The 17,256-nt window shown below is 36.5% G+C and overlaps 1 protein-coding gene across 1 annotated transcript; it reads right to left on the bottom strand.

Moving 5' to 3' along the window:
* Positions 1-518: 518 nt before the first annotated feature.
* On the bottom strand, positions 519-8,913 carry kcnj10b (potassium inwardly rectifying channel subfamily J member 10b). Its single transcript, XM_065262212.2, has 6 exons — positions 8,744-8,913; positions 4,475-4,814; positions 4,181-4,392; positions 3,902-4,033; positions 2,496-2,673; positions 519-1,976 (listed from the first exon to the last, which is right to left on the bottom strand). Exons 2-6 carry the CDS (start codon positions 4,812-4,814, stop codon positions 1,588-1,590), a joined length of 1,251 nt encoding a protein of 416 aa, XP_065118284.1. The 5' UTR covers positions 8,744-8,913; the 3' UTR covers positions 519-1,587.
* Positions 8,914-17,256: the final 8,343 nt, after the last annotated feature.

Genomic DNA, 17,256 nt, shown 5'->3' with positions numbered 1-17,256 from the left:
CAGATGCAGAAAACTATATTATGTATAATATTTGCATAACGTTTGGATGCATGAATAAAAGTAAAAAAATAGCTGTAGTTATGCTGTTTGCCAGTAACTTACTGTAAATTTAAATTGATGTTATTTACTGTTTTGTAAAGATCCTTTTAACCATGCCAATTAAGCCAATTTGAATCTTGAATTTACTGGCAACAGTTTTTTCAAAGTCTTTATCTTTACAAAATAAAACTATAAAACAATAGCCCCATGCGAAGAATTCTGGCAACCAAAATCTGAAGGAAAAACAGAGAAAAGGTTGATGAGGAAAAATTCTTTGCATGAGGCTGTTATTTTATCTTTTTTTTTTTTTTTAAAGATATAGACTTGTTAATGTTTAATCTTCATTTAACTTTCAACAAACTGTTGTCAGTACATAAACTTAAATCTACAGTAAGTTACTGGCAAACAGCTGTCAGTAATACTGTAATTAAACAGACATTTTTTACATTTTAAACTGAAACGCTTTGTGAAATTGCATTGATTCGGGCACCTCTATGTCCAATTGCATGTTTTGGGTCTGGTCATTTATTCACATTTAAAATGTTCATATTAGCTTATCAAAACTGTGCATAAGCGAATCGTTAAAGTGCTGTTTTAAAAGAGTACCGGTATATCATATCAATGCCTCCAAAATTATTTTTCAACATTTCCTTTTCTAGTTTCATAAAGTTTAAAATGTTCAACAGAATAAGGATGAATGCTCTATGACAGCAGGAGTACATTTTTATTTTCAACCCAGCGTTGGGTCAAAAAAGGACGAACCCAACCAGTTAGATTGTACAGTAATTAAACTTATGCTGGATTGTTTCAACACAAAATGCTGGGTTGTTTTAACTCACACTGTAAGATAAAAAGTACAAAGCTTTTTCCCTTTTCTGTCACTGGGGTGATATCCTCAAAGGTTCATTTTGTACCTTTATAAACATTGAAATTACACCTTTTCTGGTACAATATTATACCCCTATTGTGTACGAGTTAAATGTTAAGGTACACAATCCAGTAATGCACCCAAAGGTACAACATTGTAATATGTTTTGTATACCTGTAAAGATGCAAAACAGAACATTAGGTATCACCCCAGCAACAGAAAAGGTGCAGTTTTGTACTTTATTTCTGACAGTGCATCGTTGGGTCAAAAATCAACATTTTCTGGGATAATTTAACCCAAAGGCTCTGTTTGTCCCTTTTTGACCCAATGTTGGATTGAAAACAACCCAGCATTTTTTAGAGTGTAAATATGATCTGATATTGATTATGTTGTGAATGCAGCAGTTCTTCTGGATTTTACTTTTGCACGATGAACAAATTGCTCAATTGTGCTCTGTTTGATTGACGTTTGTTGTACATTGTAAAATTCATTGTAAAAGCTTATGAAGCGAAACCAGTTGAGAACCGCTAAACTAGATAATCAATGTATGAACTGATTCTGATTTCCTAGAGATTTCATTTCCCTTATGCTGTGCATGCACGTGTGCGTGTGTGTTCGTGCATGTGTGTGTTTGTGCATGTATGTGTGCATGTGTGTGTGTGTGTGTGTGTGTGTGTGTGTTAGACATTACTGATTTTCACACTAACTGGACTCTTCTCTCTGTCTGTCTGTTTCTCATCAGCTCTCTCTCTGTAACTTTGCTCCAGTTGCATCTTCTCCGGGTCCGTTTCTCTGATGTCTCCATGGTAACCGTCAGGTCTTTTGGATGTGGACTGACTGAAAAAGGAGGAGGTCTTGGTTTTCACCATTTTGTCAAAGTACGTGAGGTCTGCAACGTATTTGCCCTTCGGTGAAAGAGAGACGACGGGCTGAAACTCATAGCCCCACAGAATCTCATCGGGCAGGTAAGAGGTCCGGACCTGACAGGTGGCTGACGTTGGCTCTATTGTTGAACTCATCATTACCAGCAGCTCAAAGTCCATCAGATCTGAATCTATCCAACCACCACCTGAAAGACAGAAACATCTCTGGGTCAGAAATACACATGATATTCATACTGAGAAATATTTCCCCCAAAACTAAACCATCATTTATTTCATTTTTTCACCCTCAAGTCCGATATGAACTGAAGAAATGCTCAACAGAATAAGGATGGATGCTTTTAAGCTCCAGAAATGATATAACAACACCATAGCAGCAGTAAATATGATTTGATAATAATGATAAATGCATAAATGTTCATGTGTGTCCTGTTGTTGCAGGATAAAATACGTCTGAATGAGATATTCATAAAACTAAAAGTGATCATTTGGTCAGGCCGTTCATTTAAAATGTATTTATTCTTGAAATTACTGATGTGAAATCTATTAGGTCTGATAAAAAATAGGGCTGAATAACAATTAATCACCATGGTATTAGCATTTGATGGCATCACTGTACTGCTATGAAACAAACTCCAGAAGTTTCTAAAAAGCCAACATGATACACACAGGTACAAAGATAGATAGAGGATAAAGAGGATTTGTACCCTTGGCTGTCCAGGTTTTCAGTGGGCTGTCATCATCTATGATGTGGTAAAAGGTTAGAGGAACGATGAGGAATGGACTTTCACTGGCTGTGTCCACACTGAACTTCACGTTCCTCTGATCCAAACGCACCGCTTCTCCTTCTTTAGGAAGACACGGCTGTAAAAGTTTTCCAGTCACCTGAAATAAAAAACATTATTGAGTTGCGGCCTATGTAGAGCACTACCTAGGGCAGTTATGATGCCCATCCAAAATAATTTGATCTTCTTTTGTGTTTTCTGGCTGTTTATTTAAAAAGATATGAAGAGTTTAGATGCAAAACCCTCTAAGTGCGTCTGACATGTTTCCTTGAAAATTCGTTTATTTCATCAGGCTCTTATGTTTATGTTCTGTAATTTTACTTTTATGCCAATGAAAAGGTTATTGGTCAGTAATTAAAATGCCTTATTTTCACATATTACATTGGTATATTTAAAGGGATAGTTCACCCAAAAATGAAAATTCTGTCATCATTTTCTGATCCTCATGTTGTTCTAAACCTGTATGAATTTTTTTATTTTTATTTTAATGAACACAAATGAAGATATTTTGATAAATGATGGTAAGCACATGGTTGACTGTTCCCATTGCCTTTCATCGTATTTGTTTTTCCTACTATAGTCAATATGTAAAGTCTACTGTGTGCTTACCATCATTTATTAAAATATCTTCTTTATTGTTAATCAGAAAAAAGAAATTCATACATGAGGAAGAGAAACTGATGACAGAATTTTTATTTTCCCTTTTACAAATTTGGCTTTCACTGCAAAACCCTCTAAGTGCCCCTTACTGTTTTTTAATGATGCCCGGTGGTTATTAGTCTGGTTCTTGTAAGGGATTCAGTGCACCGACCTAAACTAACTCTTTATTATTAACTCTTTATTTTTGTATCTTGTTATAAGCATCTTTTATTGCCTCCCTATGACATATTGCTTTTAGTGTTTCTTAATCTTTGTAAGTCGCTTTGGACAAAAGAGTCTGCTAAATGCCTAAATGTAAGTGCATGCAAGCTTTTTTTGCAAAAACCTCCACTTCAAAAAAAAAACCTTATTTACAAAGACATGTAGTTGCATAAAGCAGAAAATATTTGCAAAATCACTATAGATGCAACCAGAAACATTGCAAAAGATGAAAGTTGCAATTTAAAGCTGAAAAATCTTTGTGGCGTTTAGCGGATTCTGCCATCAAACCGGTGTTTCCAAATGGCCTTAGGCCAGGATTAAGTGAATATTATTATCTCATTTTTTACAGAGGTGGCGTATAACGTCTCTTGCATCTGAGCTCTTTGTATTGTTTTTCAAATTGTTTTAAGTAATTCATACTGTAGGTATATACATCATCATTAATAATGATGATCTCTCCAGGTTACCTGACAGCCCAGCAGCAGACTTTTACGCATGTTGGCGACTCTTATCATCAAGCACGGCAGGCCATTGTGATTGGTTACAACAGCATGCTGACTGAAGCATATCGTCCCACCGCGCTTCTTAGGTCGAGCCACCTGAGAGTAAGAAAATAAGAGTCTAAAAACTGGAACAGACAAGGTTAGTAAGCAATTCTAGCACACTAGTTAAATTGTGGTTTAACTACTGGAGCCGTGTGCGTTTCAATGATTATTCCGATGCAGTGTCTGGTTTTTCTGAAGCACCTTGGCGAGGAAAGTTCCTGTGATGAAGATCTCCATAGCGGTGGTGATGAGGAGCTGAATGATGAGCAGGACTATCGCAGATGGACATTCTTCAGTAATGCAGCGGAAGCCGTAACCTATGGTGGTCTGCGTCTCCAGCGAGAAGAGGAATGCACCGGTGAGCGTCTGCATCTGCATCACACACAAGCTGTGATTGGCCGGTGGATTAAACTCTACGGGAAGAAACATAAGACACACTTAAGCACTTATAGAAATGACATCAGCACTGTAACTGCACTTCTTTCTGTCACTTACCCAACAGGTCTCCATGCACCCATGCCAGCAGGTACCACAGCAGACCGAAGGTAAACCAGGTGCCCACAAATGTGGCGCTGAACAGGACCAGCTTGTACCTCCACTGCATATCTACAAAGGTGGTCCAGGGGTCACGCAGGTACAGAGCTCCACGCCCGCTTACGTGTTCGATGTGCACATTGCTCCGCCCATCTTTGGATAACACCCGCCTCAGACGCTTCGCCTGACTCCCGTGTCCCACTCCTGCCATCAGAGGCTTTAAAATATCTGTCTGCGTCTGCGAGTGACATACTTTCTGATGGGCGGAGCCAAGACCAAAATGAGGTGTGGTCGATGTCATCTAAAAAAGAAAGGTACATACAACACCACACATGAACATGCTCTTGTATTTAAATCATAAATCATAGTCTCACTTTAATAACAAAACAGCAAATCCAGTTTATAGTTGACGATTAGATTATAGCTAAAAATGTTTACCTTTACATTACAGATGGATTTGTGATATATCTGTAATGTCTTATGATGAGCCGCATCTTTTTGAAATATTCACGTTTTAGGGGGTGTGCACACCAAGGCGTTTACGCCGGTGTATGTTTTTTATTGTTTCCAAAGGAAGTGCTGCGCTTTTCAAAAACGGATGCAGCTGGTGTGTTTTGTCCATGCTGAGCACTGGCACTTGCCGATTTTTTCGCGCACACGCTGAGCGCAGAGAGTTTAAAAATGTTCAGCTTTGGGTAAAATGCTCAGATTGTCAATTTCTCTTCTGACTCAGCCGTCTAATCACAGTGAAAAGGGGCCAGACAAATATCACAACAACCAACCAGTTCAGCGCTTAAGAATTAACAGTAGGCGTCCGCCTGATGTTTTCCGCCGCGATTAAATGCTTTGGTGTACAAGCCCCCTTAGGACGAAAGATGCAAAAAATGAGATGAGCATTCTGTGGGTCCCCCTTTGACTGCGTTGTTTGCTTGCTTCATCACTTCCATTTTTCTTGTGCACTGGTTAGATATGTGAACAGCCAATCAGAATGATCCGACTCCCAGATGTGCACCACTGCCGATACAACATGGTTAAAGGCGGAGTGCACAATTTCTGAAAAATGCTTTGGAAAATGGAGTCGGGCCGACTGGCTTTCAAACATTGTGCACTCCGCCTTTAATCGGCCAAATAAAGGTGACAGTGACTTATGTTATTGAACGGTGCAGAACACACAGAAGAAATGAAGTCAGGTGACACTTAAAACCTGCCCACGGCTTGGTGTGTACGGGGCTTAAAGCAAACTAACATGTAAATGCATTACGAATATTTGTTATATTTGGTTAAAATTTTGGTTTGTTTAAAATGTATCAGGCTGCACAGGATCACGTGATCATAACCTGCGATCATAAAGGGCACACAAGTGTAATGTTTAAACACAAATATTACAGTGATTGCTTTGGCATTGCTATGCCCCATATTGAAGGTTTTTTTTTTAAATTAAAGACGACACCTTGACAAGCATTGAGTGTGAAAAGATGCTTGCTGTAAAATTATTCCTTAAAAACATTTACAGTACTTAGTAAACACTTACAAATACAGACATTCAGATTTATCCGGTGATTTATCTGGTTTCACAAAATGTTCTTTGTAGTAAAAAATACTTTTTTATTATAAACTGGGAAGACGGAAATGTTTTTTCCAAGTACCTTTAACTAAATGTTTTTTATCATTGAACCTTTTAAGCACCTTTTTTGTATTTGTGGTATCATGTATCTTGTAGTCTGAACAGGACTTAATGGGTGTAGTTTGTTCAGTGTAGTGTAGATCAGATTACTTTACATCAGAAAGACTTTTAAGCAGGAATGTAAGTGACACAAATGTCAAATGAAGGAATGTGAAACATCTCTCCCATCTGCTTTCTCTCGATGTTCAGTCCTAAATCAATATTTATGACTAAATTGAACAGGTGTCAAAGTGATGTTTAGTGGTTCAGAGTAATTTCAGGTGTGGATAATAATGTTCCTCCAATGTCTGTCTCATTTTGTCTCAATGTTGTCTCTGCACACGCGTCAGAATTAAGTGGCAAAACTTTACATGTGGTATAGGCCTTAGAAGTGGCCGTGTGAAAATGGCTCAATAGCGCCAATTTTTTTATTTACTGACAGTCACATTACAGCTAACTTAACATAATCATACAAAATAGAAAATACACTGTAAAAAAAATCCATAGGAATGACAGTGTTACTTGAAGCTGGTTGCAGGTAATTTACCGTAGATTTAAATGTATGTTATTTACTAGCAACATTTTGTTCAAAGTTAAATGAATATTAAACCTTTAAAAGTCTTTGTCTTCACAGAGTAAAACTAAAATAACAGCATCAAGCAAAGCATTCTGGGAAACAAAATCTGAAGCAAAAAACAGAAAAAGGTTTATGATGATTTCTGGTTACCGGAATGCTTTGCATGAGGCTGTTATTGTATACTTTTATTCTGTAAATATAAAGACTTGTTAATATTTAAAATGTATTTAACTTTGAACAAACTCTTGCCAGTAAATAACATACATTTAAATCTACGGTAAGTTACCGGCAACCAGCTGCAAGTAACACTGTAATTTCTAAGGAGTTTTTTTAAAGTGATTTACCCACTTAAATTCATTTCCCAACTGTTGACTGCTTTCCTAAGACCATAGGGTGGCGCTGGGCCGCTGGCCATGCGTGTGAGGGCCCTACCATCACTGCTTGCAGCTTTTTTATTTTCTTATCCTTATATGTATCTTATCAATCAATAAATCAATCAAAACATATTTATATTGTGCCTTTTCACAATTTTGCATAGTTTCAAAGCAGCTTTACACAAACATAAAAAACATAAAGAAATCGCATCTTATATGTTTCCTATTCTTTTTTTTATATAAAGATATGTGTGTATATATTACAGACTCTGATTGGGCATAATCCCGTATAGTATAGTATAGTATAGTATAGTATAGTATAGTATAGTATAGTATAGTATGAGTTTGTGTTTTTCTCACCAGCAGACCTCTTATATAAGCACATTCATTATTACTGCTGGTTATATAAGTTGATGGATTACCGCTGTTCTTTCACACCAGATATCTGTTGTCTGTCTACTTCCCTTATAGAAAACTATTATTCATCACTCCTGCAGAATACAAGCAGTTATTTTTACCAATGCAAACCAAATCGACATTGTGTTTAAGGGTTAAAACAGGTGCTTTATCTATCAGAGGTGCTGCAGTTTCTTTGGTGCCTCCTTATCAGAACTTCATGTCTGTCTCTCTCTCTCTATCTGTCTCTCTTTCAACCTGTCTCCTTCTCTTGGGCACAAAGAAACACATTGTGTGAAGGACAAAAACCACCACTGATGAGAGGGAAAGAGAGAGGGCGAGAGAGAGAGAGAGAAAGGGAGTGAGAGAGAGGGAAAGAGAGAGAGAGAGAGAGAGAGAGAGAGAGAGAGAGAGAGAGAGAGAGAGAGAGAGAGAGAGAGAGAGAGAGAGAGAGAGAGAGAGAGAGAGCGCAGGCGGACGTGACACAATAGCAGCACATTAGTATTCCATAGTGGATAATAAACCCCCCTCTGCAAATCCCAAACCTCCAGTGTCTCTCTCTCTCTCTCTCTCTCTCTCTCTCTCTCTCTCTCTCTCTCTCTCTCTCTCTCTCTCTCTCTCTCTCTCTCTCTCTCTCTCTCTCTCTCTCTCTCTCTCTCTCTCTCTCTCTCTCTCTCTCTCTCTCTCTCTCTCTCTCGCCCACTGATGCACATGCAGTCAAACTCAGTACTGGACTATTTCAGTAAGTTTTCATATAGACTTTTCACAACTGTATTATGTAGTGAATTCATCTGTTGCTTGCAACAGCAAGGTCATAGGTTCATTTCCTGTGAACCCACAAACTAATTAAACACAAGATGCTCTGGATAAATGCATATAACTACTTCTCATTCTCACACACATTGCTGTACAGTATTTCTGAAGTGCTTTTTTAAAGTTTGGTTTAGAAAGTGAAAAGGCGAAACTTGGACTAAAATTTCACAAGCACCTTTCAGTGTCATATTTCTGCTTTTGCATAAATGAAGACATAAATGGTGAAGTGATGTAATGAACTGATGTTAATAGGTAGGATGTGTGTTAGATGATACACACCTGTGTTCAGGTTAAGTGTGTTTATTGCACCGGTTAGGATGGCAACTTTTGCCCAAAAAGCCCAAGCAGTTTCTAAACTCAAATATTGAATTTGATTTGAGAATGTCATGTATATGAAAGCCGCTTACCTCTGTGTCTGTGACCGTGCTGTCTGGATGTCACGGGTTATTGAGACACACAATCAGCTGTTTTGATGAATCGAGTCTTGTGTGAGCTTCTGATCAGGTCTGATCCTCTCGTCTACATGATTTCCAACAATATCAGGATTAAACAGAAACTCTTCAGAAGAGCTGAATGTCTGTAGACCTCAGGACAAGTGACTTGCTCTTATAAATGGGCATCTCTCTCTCGCTCGCTCTCTCTTTGTCTCGCTCGCTCTCCTCTTTTCATTCAGCAAATCTTTTTTCTTTCGATTGACACTGAACCTTTCTGGCAAACAGGTCTGTGCATTGATTTGTTTAACTTTTATGTATTTCATCCACTGCTTGTGTGGCATCATGATTATTATGTTATTATGTTACATTTAATAAATATTAACTTTACTTTTGTATAAATCGTAAATATTTTTTACATATACAATCCTACAAGACACATAAAGTGTGCAACAGTTTATTTAGGAAATTAATTTTAGTACTTGAATGTTTCTGTAGCTCAACTGGCATTGTGTTATCAGCGAAGAGGTCATTGGTTCGATCCCATGGAAACACATAGTGATTCAAACTAAGTCTACCTTAAATCCAGTGTCAGTCATGTTGGAAAAATTTATTGAAAAACAGATGTTGCATGTGGTCTGTCCTTTAATATGATTGTCTGCATATTTGATAATTATACAGAAATATAATAGCAATGTAATAAAAAGTAATATTTAGTTATTGTTACAGCAGATCACACTGAATGACAATTAATGATGGTGTATAATGTGTATATTTTTCATTTAGCGTTAAAATTTATTTTAAAATATAAAGTTTGCCCAAAATTGTTGTCCTAAATCTGTATCATTTGATGAATACAAAAGTTTAACTTGAAGTCAGCCTTATGGTGATCAGTGTTTGTTTTAGCTGGACTCTTGATCCTTGACATTTTGCTTACTAGTTTTTCTCTGGTTGCATTAACTTTATGTGTATAAAACACATTTATTATATTAATGTAAAGTTAATAGTGCAATTCTGTGGTGGTTGGTACATAATAATAAAAACATCATCTAATTAATTGATTTACTCACTCATCAAAAGTTTATTTTCTGTCAAAATGAGATCCTAGCACTCTCACAGCAGTTTGTCATTAACTTTCTCCCCACCATTGATGAGTTAACTTGTCAATTAAGAAAAAACGCTTTCGTGCCATTGATGAGTTTTTCTGGCAATCCGTATTTCCCCTATTATCCACCAGGTGCCGCTCTTACCCAACTTATAAAACCCGTGCTCATGTTAAACAATTCAAACTCTGTGCATGTTTTGATCATAGTTCTGAATCTGATCTCTATCAAAAGTCCTTCACAAAAATGCAATTGCCCAAAATTTCGTGTTTTTGAAGAAACCTACCCATATTTGAGAGGTGATAAAAATCAGAAAGATAGAAAATATGGACAAAAATTAACCGCTGTGTATTTGGGACAATCAGACATCAAGAATCAGTATGAATCTCAACAATGGTGACAATTAAATGAAAAACAAATCACCATATCCCTTTAAATGGAAGTAATCATTGACTTCCACAGTAGGAAAAACAAATATGATGGAATTCAATGGGTACCGTCAACTGTGTGCTTACCATCATTTATCAAAATATCTTATTTTGTGTCACAGTTATAGATCAACATGAGGATGAGAAAATGATGACAGAATTTTCATTTTTGGGTGAACTAACCCTTTACGGGCCTGAATAAGGACACCAATTTTTAAGCACATATCCAATGTTAATCTTAAGTCAAATGTTCAGAGGACACGTGTGTGTTAATAATATGCAAAACCTAAGTGTAATATCCCAGTGATTAGCATTAGGCCTCCTGCATCGGTGTGAAAGGAAGTAGTTGGAATCAAAAGACTTCACGGATTTTCATTCATTGTGTCTCTCAGTGTTTGTCCACATTGAGTGGTTTTTGTTCTGATTCTGAGCCTTTGCACAAACTTCCTCCACACGTGTAGATGTCAGTGGTCTGTGAGATGCTGGAACAGAACATCCTGTGAACAGACCTCGTGAGATGAATAAGAAGTGTGAGAGAATGACGAGGCCTTTCCTTTAATGAATGATCAACACAATATATACTGCTTACCCATGTCTGCATTTCACCATCACCTGTACACACATGCACTCATTGCACTGCAGGGTTTAAGAAACATCAAAAACATACAAGTTTGTCATTATTATGTTTGTAAAAAGAAAGTGAAGTATTTGAATGAGACTATAGTGGGCTGTTTGCTTCAGTCATTGGGTTTCTGGAACTTTCCTCTGGATTTCTTTTGAAACATACATACAGTTGAGCTCATAAGTTTACATACTCCTAGCAGAATCAGCAAAATGTCAGCATTTAAAGGGATAGTTCACCAAAAAAATGAACATCCTCATGTTGGTCTAAACCTGTATGAAGTTTTTGATAAATGATGGTAAGCACACAGCTGATTGTTACCATTGACTTCCATAGTAGGAAAACAAATCTTATGGAAGTATTGTAATAAATGATGAAGAAGATATTTTGATAAATGATGGTAAGCACACAGTTGACAGTAGCCATTGAATTCCATCATATTTGTTTTTCCTACTATGGGAGTCAGTGGTTACAATCAACTGTCTGCTTACCGAAACACTAAATATCTTTTGTGTTCATCAGAAAAACAATTATACAGATATAGAGGATGAGAAAAAGATGACAGAATTTGAATGAACTATACCAACAGTAACTGATATTACAAAATACAAACATTCATTGATGCTCAAGATGGCAATATGTAAACAGCTATCACAAAACCCAAAAACAGTGGTCGATCATCCAGATAACATCACACAGTAACAATAAAAGGTTTGTGTAAACTTTTTCTCAAATGTTTCTGGATCAAATCAGTTACCATGCCTTTAACAGCAAGATGGTATAAAACTGAGGATTTCTTGTCAACAACCCTTCTGCAACTTATATCAACAACAGTAATAAGGGCAGTTATGATAGCAAAATATGTGGGAGAGCATTGCTAGAATATAAATATATTTTGTATTGCAATAGGTAGTGTTTAAGAATTAACATTAAGTCTGTACTGCCTTTTCATTTATAAATCTGTTGTTTAGTTTTGAAATGGTTACAGTATAAATGCATGAAATGAGATGAGATATATGAGATATTACCTGATAGTATAGAGAACAGAGTAAGAAAGTTAGTTTAGAAGACAGAGAGACACCATTGAGAACTGGACTCTTGAATCCCAGAGCTCAGGTAAAGAAGTAAAGAGAATGAGCAGAGCTCATGGACATCCGCCCAAAGGAATATAAGGGAAAAGAAGAAGTCCAGAGCATAGCCAAACATTGTCTTTTATCCCTTTCTTGACCATGTGACCACACCCAACAACATTTAAACTGACCAACTAGAAGATCACCTTTAACCCCCACTGTACTGGACAAACAACTCTGCCAATAGTCTTTGATCACAGGAATGTGCTACAGGAAGTATCGCATTCCTGAAGCATTACAATCCCATGTTGGCACCAGGGGCCACACATAATAACCATGGTGACACAGTCCATAAAAATATGCTTTCAGTTGTGTGCAGATGTTATCTGATGAGTCTTGAAGACTTTGTTGGCCTTTCAGCCCTGCATGAAATGCTTCATGGAATGGGATTACACCTTGCATATTCATGCAAACTTCCATCGATTCTTCACACCTTCACAAAAAAAGGCTCTGAAGGGGGAAAACTTTTTACACAAGATGTGAAATAGCAGAGATCCTGTGGTTCATACAACTGGCACAGCAAACAGACTATATGGCATTTGTCAATCAGGCTTTAACTGATCAGATTAAACTGGTCTTCAACATTAAGTCCCTATCCAATACATTAAAACATGATCAAGGTGAGAATAAAAGAAAACTTTAAAAGCTCTTACATTGTCTTTGGAAACATCAGATGATTTACTTCAATGCTAAGGTCATTGTCCTGCTGCATCAACCAACTTCTACTGAGCTTCAACTGGCAGACAGCCACCCTGACATTATCCTGTAGGATATTTTGTTGGGAATTCATTTTCCCCTCAATGATGGCAAGTGGTCCAGGCCCTGAGGGAGCAAAGCAAGCCCAAATCATGATGTTCCCTACACCAGACTCTACTGTCGAGACACAACTTTTATTTAATCAGTCTATAAAATATTTTCCCAGTAGCCCTGGGGTTTGCAAAGGTGCTCTCTTGCAAACTCCAGGCTCACAGCAATGTTTTTCGGGAGAGCAGCGGCTTTCTCTGTGGTATTCTGCCATAGACACGGTGCCTGTTCAAAGTCTTAGGCTACGTAAGGGATGATGTCTTCGAGCCTTTAGCTGTAACTTGTAGGTTCTTCTTTACTTCTTTGAGTATTCTGCGTTGGGGCCTTAGGGGTATATCTTGGCTGTGTGCCCACTTCTAGGAAGGGTAGCTACAGTATTAAACTGTCTCCATTTATAGACAATTTGTCTAACTGTAGACTGATTTTGGGATTGTTTTGTATCCCTTTTCAGCCTTATGAAGTGCAATAACTCTTGATCAGATATTTTTAGAGAGATCCTTCTTGCGAGGCATAGTTCATAATGTTCTTCTTAGGGTCAGCAATCTTAAAATATTTAAGTGTCTTTTTATCAAAGTATCACTAAACCACACCTTTGAACTTTGACACAAATGATCTTTCATTAAAGTAATACGTCTATGGGTTCACTACATTTTCCTCCAGCTCTGTGAATGTTTATTGGGTGTTTTCTAGAATTATTTGTGTGTTGTCAGCTTATGCACATTGTGTTTGTCTATTGTTGTGACCTAGATGAGAATCAGATGACATTTTATGGCAAATCACTGCAGAAAACCACTTCATTCCTAGGGGTTTACATATTTGTTCTTGACACTGTACATTACATATATTAGTTTGAATACCCTTATTTATCTGACAGTGGAAGCAACAGCAAATCAGTGTTACAATATACACATTTTAAGATAATTAAATTGTATTTATGTACTGTAGCATTTTTCACTAAAGTTACATTTTTCCAAAGCAGCTTTACATTAATAAAAACAAGAGAAACACAGAAAAATTAGAGGAGGACAACAAAAGGAGCAAAGTACAGCCGCTAAGATTAAAGCATACTAGTGAGCAGAGTAATAATGTAACGTATAGAAGAAAGCAGTGGCTGCCGTTGACTTATTTTTCGAGAGAGCACAATGCAAAGCTCGTCATAACATGTATTTACATCTTACATGTTGTGGCGAGTTTCGCACATGATGCACATAACTTTGCATGACTCAACAAAGACATAATTTGAAATGACGAGCCACACACATGATGTTGAGTCATGCAAAGTTATGTGCATCATGTGTGATGTTAAAATACAAGCCTGCTGCAGATGCTTCCAATGGGTTTATGATAATAGAGACGTTAACGTTTGCCAGATTCTCATTTAATCTCATGTGTATCCAAAGTTTAGTGTTAAGTTAGCGTCTTAACATAACACACAATGCACATTATCAAATGCACCAAGTGTGGCTTCTGTGGTAGTCAAAAACTGGAAATGGAGAGGACCCCCCCCTTAAGTGTGTGTGTGTGTGTGTGTGTGTGTGTGTGTGTGTGTGTGTGTGTGTGTGTGTGTGTGTGTGTGTGGTTGAGGGTCATTTTATACACTACATTTTATTATTTCAGCTAAATGTTCTCTCAGTCAGTGTTTTGGTTTTTACAATGTTATAATGTTGTTAAACATTAGCTTACACGCAGCACAAGGACGTTTTAAACAAATGTAATTTATACATGAGAGATCGACATTTTGACATTTGTGTGTGTGCAGGGGGTGTGGCCTCATTGGCTTTTCAGTAAGCAGTGTGCATGTGAGGAATGTGCAGGGTACAAATTCAACTGAAATTGAATTAAATCTTGTTATTTTAAACAAAAGTATGCTGCATGATTTTTTTGTTTTTAACTACATTTAAGATCCCTATTATAGGCAACTCTGCAATTTTTTCAGATTCCCAGTTTATTCCCATTTATTTCCGTTAATTCCCATATATTCCCATTCATTTTAATGGAAAGTTTCCATTGTTGAAAATTCCTTGAATTTTGCAACCCTAATAACATTTTATTTCAATGTTTTGTCCAGTGGAAACAGTCAAGTGTTTTAAAGAAGCACGAAACAGTTTGAAGTGCCAAAGTAGTAAAAAATATGATGTGATGATGTCACTGATATGCTAATGATGTAATCTAGCGACATTTAGCGACTTTCCATTGAAAATAGTTGTCAACACTGCTCTTGCATCTTGTAAAGGAAAACCACATGTACACACATACTTCTGTCACTTTAAAGTCAAAAGAGAAACAAATGCTATTTATTTTGTGGGTTTGGATTTCTGACATCAGATTGGCTTAATTCATATAATGACCATTAATATTAAACATTAAACTAGTGATGTTTCTTTACATTATCCATACACAGAGCTCAAATTCATTGGATTTTTTGGTTCTCTTTTGATTTACAGGATATATCGGCCATGACAATCATCTGTTTGTATCTTATTTTTGAGAAAAACAGGTAAAACAGGAATTTATTTCTTTGTCACCACCCCCATTGCCTTTCGGCACCATATTGAAGACCACATTAGAGTCACAGATCTCCTAAAGCTCCAGGTGAACTTGGCAATAAACCCGGTGATAAAATGAACAGGCTTTGTAGTTCCTGTCATAAAACAGGCCAGAGGAGAAATGCTGGGCACTGGGCACGGGTAGACTCCACCTAATTATTAGAAATGTGGGGAAACACTTTCTAAGGGCAGATGTAAGCAGTTTGGTGAAACTCTTTTGCTGGTAAAACTCTTAATGAGTTACCAGCATTGTTCATGCAAGGTCTCCAGCTGTTAACCTCACTTGCTAGTGGTTTAGCAGCAATGTGTATAAAATTCGCGTTCCGATTGTCCTTTATGCATTTTTCTGGCTTGTAATTGCTTTAAACTCGTTATTAATAGAACATAAATTCTAGTTGTTTGTGATACTACATGTACACATAACCTAATGAAGTTTATTTCTTAACGCTCTGAACTGTCAAGTCTCATTTTAATACACCCGAATGTCTAAAAGGCTTTCTCGTTTGTATATTCTCTGCTTATTGTAAGAAAATGTAACAAGTATGACTGAATGTGACCCGTTAGAACTACTTGTTAATGTACGTGTTAACCAGCAACTGTTAAAGTCCCCCTTACACTGCAGAAAAGGGTGAATGATGCGTTCACATCAAAAGTCTCCAACAACGACAGAAAAGTTGCTGCATTTGTCACTGAATGGTTCTAAATTTTCGTGTGACGTCATACAAACTAGCACTCAAGATGAGCATCACACCCTTTCAAAGAATATGTGTATTAAACTAAAAATGTAATGATAAACACATTCGACAAAATAGATTGAAAGTAAGCCTCACACTGCATTCCCAATAAGATCAAAGAAATTCATTTAAAGATCTTATATAAAATATCCTGTGAATGATACTGAGGCAAAAAATATGTATGTCGACAGTTCTTGCTCATTTTGCGGAATAAAACGGAAACACTGACCCATTTATTTATAACTTGTGACAAAACTCAAAACCTTTGGAAAACAAGCACCTTGACTCTTCCAAATCCATTCAGTTAAAAGACATAATTTGTTACTATGAAGGCACAACTAATATTCCAATGAATAACATTGTTAATTGTTTGGATTTTTTTCTCTAACTCGCAGCCTTCTTTTTTTATACATTTCCTAAATGAAGTTAAAGCATTTCTCAAATCCTTAAGGTTGGTTAAAAACAAAAAGTGACAGATTTTTGAAATTTAAAATATTTTTTGTAATACCATTGATGCATTTTTTTCTTCTCATATTTTTTTTTTTTTTATTGTATTTATCTTTTCTCTTTGCTTATTTTATTTGTGAAACTATGAAATTAAAATAGTGTCTAAAAGATTTGTATGCGCAGGATAAAATTTGTATGTGACATTGCAAGCGTAAAATAAATCTGCATGTAAAGGTGTAAATCAAGTTGCAAGCGTAAAAGAAAACAACTGAAACAAAACTGAAACTTCCTATTTACGCTGAATAACTATCAACTTTATTCATCTAACCTTAGTTTTTCTGTGCTTACACTATTGGCATGATTTTTTCACTAAAATACTGCCAAAATGCAAGTCTGCAGACAATTTTACCTTCTTTGAAACTTTACATGAATACACTGTAAAAAAAATTAACTGTAATTATTCAGCTGGTTGCCAGTAACTTACTGTAGAAGATAAAGACTGAAAATGTTTCATGTTCATTTAACTTTTAACAAACTTTTGCCAATAAATAACGTAAATGTAAAATCTACAATTAGTTACAGGCAGCTAGTTGCCAGTAATACCCAGTAATACTGTAATTTTTTATAGTGTTATTTATGTGATTTCAGTAGAAGTTTTATCTGTTCATTCTGTTT

Source organism: Paramisgurnus dabryanus, chromosome 6 (assembly GCF_030506205.2).
Source record: "Paramisgurnus dabryanus chromosome 6, PD_genome_1.1, whole genome shotgun sequence".
Classification (NCBI taxonomy): domain Eukaryota; kingdom Metazoa; phylum Chordata; class Actinopteri; order Cypriniformes; family Cobitidae; genus Paramisgurnus; species Paramisgurnus dabryanus.
This window is presented reverse-complemented; position numbering and strand designations above follow the sequence as displayed.